This window comes from Oncorhynchus gorbuscha, linkage group LG02 (assembly GCF_021184085.1).
Source record: "Oncorhynchus gorbuscha isolate QuinsamMale2020 ecotype Even-year linkage group LG02, OgorEven_v1.0, whole genome shotgun sequence".
In the NCBI taxonomy this organism is placed as follows: domain Eukaryota; kingdom Metazoa; phylum Chordata; class Actinopteri; order Salmoniformes; family Salmonidae; genus Oncorhynchus; species Oncorhynchus gorbuscha.
The window spans coordinates 473015-480644 of NC_060174.1; the positions used below are offsets into that span (position 1 = coordinate 473015).

General features: G+C 45.7%; 1 protein-coding gene across 1 annotated transcript in view; it reads left to right on the forward strand.

Moving 5' to 3' along the window:
* The window catches only part of LOC123995757 (mitochondrial import receptor subunit TOM70-like), a 47851-nt gene extending 41895 nt beyond the window's left edge, over positions 1 to 5956 (forward strand). Inside the window, exons 9-12 of the mRNA XM_046299434.1 lie at positions 387 to 503; positions 1438 to 1535; positions 2511 to 2633; positions 4295 to 5956. Of these exons, the coding sequence (XP_046155390.1) occupies positions 387 to 503; positions 1438 to 1535; positions 2511 to 2633; positions 4295 to 4448 (492 nt within the window). The 3' untranslated portion in view covers positions 4449 to 5956. The remainder of the gene's footprint in view (positions 1 to 386; positions 504 to 1437; positions 1536 to 2510; positions 2634 to 4294) is intronic.
* Positions 5957 to 7630: the final 1674 nt, after the last annotated feature.

The window sequence follows — 7630 nt, forward strand, 5'->3', positions numbered from 1 at the left end:
AGATCTCACCAATATGCTGTTAATCCACTTTATACAGCTGAGACTAGATCTCACCAATATGCTGTTAATCCACTTTATACAGCTGAGACTAGATCTCACCAATATGCTGTTAATCCACTTTATACAGCTGAGACTAGATCTCACCAATATGCTGTTAATCCACTTTATACAGCTGAGACTAGATCTCACCAATATGCTGTTAATCCACTTCATACAGCTGAGACTAGATCTCACCAATATGCTGTTAATCCACTTCATACAGCTGAGACTAGATCTCACCAATATGCTGTTAATGGAGTGGGAGAAAGGTAGTTAGTCAGCGCTCTAAGGTTGGTGCCGTATGCAGCATTCTAAATGTGTGTTAACCAGCTAGTCTGTGTGTCCAGTACAGGCAGGCATACACTGGCAACAGCCAGTCCCAGGTGCAGACGGCCATGGACGGCTTTGAGGACATCATCAGGAGGTTCCCTAAGTGTGCTGAAGGATACGCTCTGTATGCACAGGTAGGGGGTACGCTCTATGCACAGGTAGGGGGTACGCTCTGTATGCACAGGTAGGGGGTACGCTCTGTATGCACAGGTAGGGGGTACGCTCTGTATGCACAGGTAGGGGGTACGCTCTGTATGCACAGGTAGGGGGTACGCTCTGTATGCACAGGTAGGGGGTACGCTCTGTATGCACAGGTAGGGGGTACGCTCTGTATGCACAGGTAGGGGGTACGCTCTGTATGCACAGGTAGGGGGTACGCTCTGTATGCACAGGTAGGGGGTACGCTCTGTATGCACAGGTAGGGGGTACGCTCTGTATGCACAGGTAGGGGGTACGCTCTGTATGCACAGGTAGGGGGTACGCTCTGTATGCACAGGTAGGGGGTACGCTCTATGCACAGGTAGGGGGTACGCTCTATGCACAGGTAGGGGGTACGCTCTGTATGCACAGGTAGGGGGTACGCTCTGTATGCACAGGTAGGGGTGTACTCTGTCATTAACATTGTCTCACCTGTCAGGTACGCTGTCATTAACACGGTCTCTCTGAGGTGGTGTGGTATACTGCCAGTATACCATGGCTAAGGGCTGTTCTTATGCACGACGCAATGAGTGCCTGTATATATCCCTTAGCCGTGGTATATTAGCTATATATCACACTCACCCTTATTACTTTTAGAAACTGGTTACCAACTTAATTAGATCAGTAAAAATACATGTTTTGTCATACCCGTGATATACCACGGCTTTCAGCCAATCAGCATTCAGGGTTGGAACCACCCAGGTTCTAGTAATAAATCACATCTTACCTGCTTGAAAAACTTCTTGTTCAACAGAACTTCAAATCTCTTCTTACAATTTGATTTGTTTTATGAAGTAAAATGTGTCCTAAAGTGTACTTGAGTGTGTGAATCATCCTGAAACATTACTCCTGTGTCTCTGTGTTATTCAGGCATTGACTGACCAGCAGCAGTTTGGCAAGGCAGATCAGATGTACAACAAGTGTATTGACCTGGAGCCAGACAACGCTACAACATACGTCCACAAGGGGTGAGTTAGTCAGACAACGCTACAACATACGTCCACAAGGGGTGAGTTAAGAGGGGCATACCTGGTCCCTGAGATGAGGTGGATGGGAGGGGCGTCCCCGAGATGAAGTGGATGGGAGGGGCGTCCCCGAGATGAAGTGGATGGGAGGGGCGTCCCTGGTCTCTGAGATGAAGTGGATGGGAGGGGCGTCCCTGGTCTCTGAGATGAAGTGGATGGGAGGGGCGTCCCTGGTCCCTGAGATGAAGTGGGTGGGAGGGGCTTCCCTGAGATGAGGTGGATGGGAGGGGCGTCCCTGAGATGAAGTGGATGGGAGGGGCGTCCCCGAGATGAGGTGGATGGGAGGGGCGTCCCTGAGATGAAGTGGATGGGAGGGGCGTCCCCGAGATGAGGTGGATGGGAGGGGCGTCCCCGAGATGAGGTGGATGGGAGGGGCGTCCCTGAGATGAGGTGGATGGGAGGGGCGTCCCCGAGATGAGGTGGATGGGAGGGGCGTCCCCGAGATGAGGTGGATGGGAGGGGCGTCCCTGAGAGGCATCCTAGGTGCCTAATTTGATTAACTTTGTGTAATCATGCCGCAAAACATGCGTGTGCCCGTTTTCACGCAAAAGTTGGCATTTATAAAAATGTAACTTGACATGAGGATTGGCTTATCCTCCCGGAAACTGTAGACCATGTGTACGCACAGTTTTGTGCACGCAGATATGTAGTGTTAGATTTACGCAATAGTTATAAATGAGGCCCCTGGTGTGATGAGGTTGTGAGGGGCCTGCAGATCAGGAGTAATGTTTTAGTGATAGTCCAATAAATTGCTAATTCCTGTGTGTGTGTGTGTGTGTGTGTGTGTGTGTGTGTGTGTGTGTGTGTGTGTGTGTGTGTGTGTGTGTGTGTGTGTGTGTGTGTGTGTGTGTGTGTGTGTGTGTGTGTGTGTGTGTGTGTGTGTGTGTGTGTGTGTGTGTGTGTGTGTGTGTGTGCCAGGTTGTTGCAGCTCCAGTGGAAGCAGGACTTGGGCCTGGGCCTGGACCTCATCAGCAAGGCCATTGAGATCGACAGCAAATGTGACTTTGCCTATGAAACCATGGGCACTATTGAGGTTCAGAGGTCAGGTCAATACTTTTTCAAATATTTCCCGGTAATAAGTTTAGTTAAGAAGGCATTAAATAACATGTTTTTACATTAACAACAAATATATCAAAAAATAGTCCTACTTTCCAACCCAGTGTACAAAAAAATACTAACTTTATACACAGGGGTATATACATGTCAAATGTATAAGGCTTCACAGGCATTTCAGGTTCGCTTTGCTTTATATATTTATTGTATTTATGCAGCATGAAAAGAAAAAATCAATTTAGTTCAGTTTTGAAATGAAGACTCTTGGCTTTTCTGTAGCCCGGTTGCATTTATAGTATGTATCAAATTATTACCATACATAATAATAATACAGAGATGAATTATGGGACAGGGTCAGGGGCATCTAGAAGATATTGGATCAGTTGGGATTAAGGGCATCCAGAACATATTGCATCACAGTTAAGGTCACGGCCATCCAGAACATATTGGGTAGGTCAGGGGCATCCAGTACATATTGGGTAGGTCAGGGGCATCCAGTACATATTGGGTAGGTCACGGCCATCCAGAACATATTGGGTAGGTCAGGGGCATCCAGTACATATTGGGTAGGTCAGGGGCATCCAGAACATATTGGGTAGGTCAGGGGCATCCAGTACATATTGGGTAGGTCAGGGGCATCCAGTACATATTGGGTAGGTCAGGGGCATCCAGTACATATTGGGTAGGTCAGGGGCATCCAGTACATATTGGGTAGGTCACGGCCATCCAGAACATATTGGGTAGGTCAGGGGCATCCAGTACATATTGGGTAGGTCAGGGGCATCCAGTCAGGGGCATCCATATTGGGTAGGTCAGGGGCATCCAGAACATATTGGGTAGGTCAGGGGCATCCAGTACATATTGGGTAGGTCAGGGGCATCCAGTACATATTGGGTAGGTCAGGGGCATCCAGTACATATTGGGTAGGTCAGGGGCATCCAGTACATATTGGGTAGGTCAGGGGCATCCAGTACATATTGGGTAGGTCAGGGGCATCCAGTACATATTGGGTAGGTCAGGGGCATCCAGTACATATTGGGTAGGTCAGGGGCATCCAGTACATATTGGGTAGGTCAGGGGCATCCAGTACATATTGGGTAGGTCAGGGGCATCCAGGGTAGGTCAGGGGCATCCAGTACATATTGGGTAGGTCAGGGGCATCCAGTACATATTGGGTAGGTCAGGGGCATCCAGTACATATTGGGTAGGTCAGGGGCATCCAGTACATATCCAGACACATACATAAAATGTAATGTCATAAAATACATAAGACACATGTAAAAACTAGTGCTCTCTGGGAGTTCGTAAATATAGAGTGTTGTCAGATTGTCCGTTCATAAATTCAGGGAATTTCGCTCTCGGAGCATTCAGAGCGCCCACACTAGACCCTCTGGCCGAAGAGTAGGGTTGATCCAAGCTTTATGACCTCACAGCTGTAGTCAAGCACCCTAACAGACTAACGTTGGCTAGCTTGCTAGCTACTTCCAGACACAAATGAGAGAACACCTCACAGATCATTTTACTCACCGTAGCAGAGCTGGTTAGGCTGTTTTCATTTTATCCAGAGCGTTGGTGACTGTAACTGCTGCTGGAAATAATTTAATTACTTGTTTTTACTGAGAGTTAAATAAACTTCCCTCTCATTTCAGGGGAAACCTGGAAAAAGCGATAGACATGTTCAACAAGGCCATCAACCTGGCCAAGTCAGAGATGGAGATGGCCCACCTCTACTCACTGTGTGATGCAGCCTATGCCCAGACTGAGGTAGCCAGGAAGTACGGACTGAAGCCACCCACGCTGTAACTCTCCTGTCACATGACCCACCCTACCCAAGTCTTTCCACTGCTGAGCCGCCTGATCATATTATAACTGCAGATGTTTGAGTCATTTAGTTTTGTACAAGACCTGAGAACTACCGGTGGTTAAAGATGAAAGAAACATATGTGACTAGGGTTGCAAAATTACGGTAACTTTCCCAAAATTCCCATTTTTTTCTGAAATCCAGGAATTACGGGGAAATTAGCAGGAAATCCATGAACATGCCAACCAGGATTTCTGGAAAATCCAGGGAGGGAAGGTTAGGAAAGTAACTGGAATTTTGCAATCCTGTCTGACCATACATTATTATCATGTTTATGTCACGTTGAATTGAAATTCAAACCAGGGCTAGAACCCCAATCCACTGGTAAACAGGGTGGACTTAACCATCACATCCCGCTCCTTCAGGACACTTGACCCACACACCCCCGTCTCCTGATATTTAGTTTAAGCCGGACCGTGACCACTATTGGCCCTCCTGTACCATTCAGAATGTCCTGTTTTCTCTATCAGGAACATGTGAATGGCCAGGTATCCATCCAGAAATAATTAAATCTTCTAAAATCAAAGGGAGATTCACTCAATAGATTTCTCCATTCTATTGCCGACTTATCCATATTTGGACATATTTTAAGATAAATGTATAATGTTTCCTCCACACAGACCTGTATAGAGTTCTAATGGACTGTTCATTTGCTACTATATATGTTTCTATTCTTCTTGTTCTCTAACAAATATTTCTGTCCAGACAACTCCATATCCTCGAGATGTAACATTATCAATGAATGGCAAATTTAAATGCAGGATTAAAATGTTAGTCGTGTGTGTGTGTGTGTGTGTGTGTGTGTGTGTGTGTGTGTGTGTGTGTGTGTGTGTGTGTGTGTGTGTGTGTGTGTGTGTGTGTGTGTGTGTGTGTGTGTGTGTGTGTGTGTGTGTGTGTGTGTGTGTGTGTATATAATGATGGATGTCTGTGTTTGGTGTAATGCTGCAGCTGATAAGACAATGTGTGGGATGAGAGAGTCCAGGTGAAGTTGGGGTCCTAAAGTGTTGTTTATTTCAGGGGATTGCCTGTTTTTCCTTTTTATATATTCTGTACAGCATGTGAGATTTCTCTTTCTAAGTACATGTTAATGCAATGCTCGTGCTGAAATACTGTTTCTGAAACTATCTGGCCATTTTGGAAAGGCTAGACTGAATAAGAATGAACATTTAGACCTAAAATGACAGCTTTAATTCAGCAATTCTCAAAATGTACCGCTTCTATTTTATGTGGTTGTTTTCCCAACTGCTTGTAAGATTCCGAAAATGTCAGAAGGGACAATTATTTTAATATTTTTTTCAGGCTCAGTCAACTTTTACTTTGCAGGGGGCAGGTATGCCATCATACAGTGCCTACAGAGAGTATTCCCACCCAGTGGTGTGTATTCATGGATGCCAAGGGAAGCCAGGCTTCCCCAAAAAATTGGCCAATAAAAAATAAAAATAAAAATTTATTTAGCCTTTGTGTTATATAATTTTCCTTCAATTCGAAAGAGGCTAAATGTATCTCAACAGAGAAAGCATCCGAGTGAGCGAAACAGCACCCCTCTGTCTCTGTGTATAGGCCATGTATTTGATGCTGTCTGGTCCACACGAGTATGACGTTGTTGCGTTGAAGGAAAGGGAAGCAAGCGATTGTTTGACCTCCCTTGATAAAAAAGTAGACCAAATTAGCCAGTTTAGTGTTGAGCTCAACTGTGAAAAGTCCTGGCGCACCAAAAAAAAGTGTCAAAGGACAAAGGACATTGAGAGCATACCTCACGGACAGAAAAACTTGAATTGTTGCATCTCGTTGTGATGTCCTCCGGTGGCTAGCTAGCTACCTAAAATGGTCCTTTTCCTAAATTATCCATGGATGGAGATAGGGGTTTGGACTTGCGGTTTTAAGTAATTATCTGTACTGGCTAATGATTATAATGCTAATCCCACCATTCATTCATACATTGTTGTGCCCCTGGCCTGAGAGGATAGAAGTTGAATATGTAACTAGATGTAGAAGGCTGATGCTAACTAGCTGGCCTGGCACATCGTTCCCCATGAAAGGAAGTTTTAGCCAAATCTGACGAGTTATCTCCAAACAGAGTTCAACTTGATAGCATGCATGCAGTTTTGTTGAACGTTACTCAAAGTAACGAGGTTCTACTCAACATACTGCAGACCAAAGACGATCAGTTAATGAACACAATGACTCATTTGGATGACAAATCAGCAGAACTCATTGAAGTCGCTGATCAAATGAATAATGAGAGAACTCGGGTGATGAAGATGGAAATATTGCTTTCTAAGCAAGCAGAGGAAATCTCAGCACTGAATCTCTCGCTCCGTACTCAAGACTTCTATCTGCAAACCATGACAGATGAGTTTGAGACCGAAAGGAGCAAGTGCGACACTCATGTGTCCAAAATCAGTACTCTTAAGTGCTCAAGTGGACCCTTAGGTACCATCTGGAGGAAGTCCGGAATGGTCACGCTCTACAGCGTGACTACCCATCCAAGCAGCCGGAGTCCCTGTACTCATGAGAAAAGACGATAGGTTTCAGACTTTGCCACCCTCGAGTGTCCCTCAGTCTTCTCCTCTTGGCCATACGGCACTGAGTAATATGGTGCCTCTTGGCCAACAACCCTCCGCTCGCTGGGCGCAGAAACCTTGACAAATGACTACGCTAAACTTGCCACAGCTTTGAAATTAGAATTCAGTGGTTCTGCAACTCACAAACACGATAGCGTACTGGCTAACACGTCAAACAAGCTCAGAACGAACACCCCCAAGCTTACTATCATAGGCTTCGTTCAGCTTACTTTGGCCTACTCACTGAAACAGGAATGGGCGAGCTGTTACCATTCAGACAAATGTTTCTGTCAAACATGTATCCAACCTTCATTACTTACTTGGGCCCTGCTGCCCACTTGGGCGGCAGCGTAGCCTAGTGGTTAGAGCGTTGGACTAGTAATGGAAAGGTTGCAAGTTCGAATCCCCGAGCTGACAAGGTACAAATCTGTCGTTCTGCCCCTGAACAGGCAGTTAACCCACTGTTCCCAGGCCGTCATTGAAAATAAGAATTTGTTCTTAACTGACTTGCCTTGTTAAATAAAGGTAAAAAAAATCTTACAACTCAGAGAGCTCGCAAG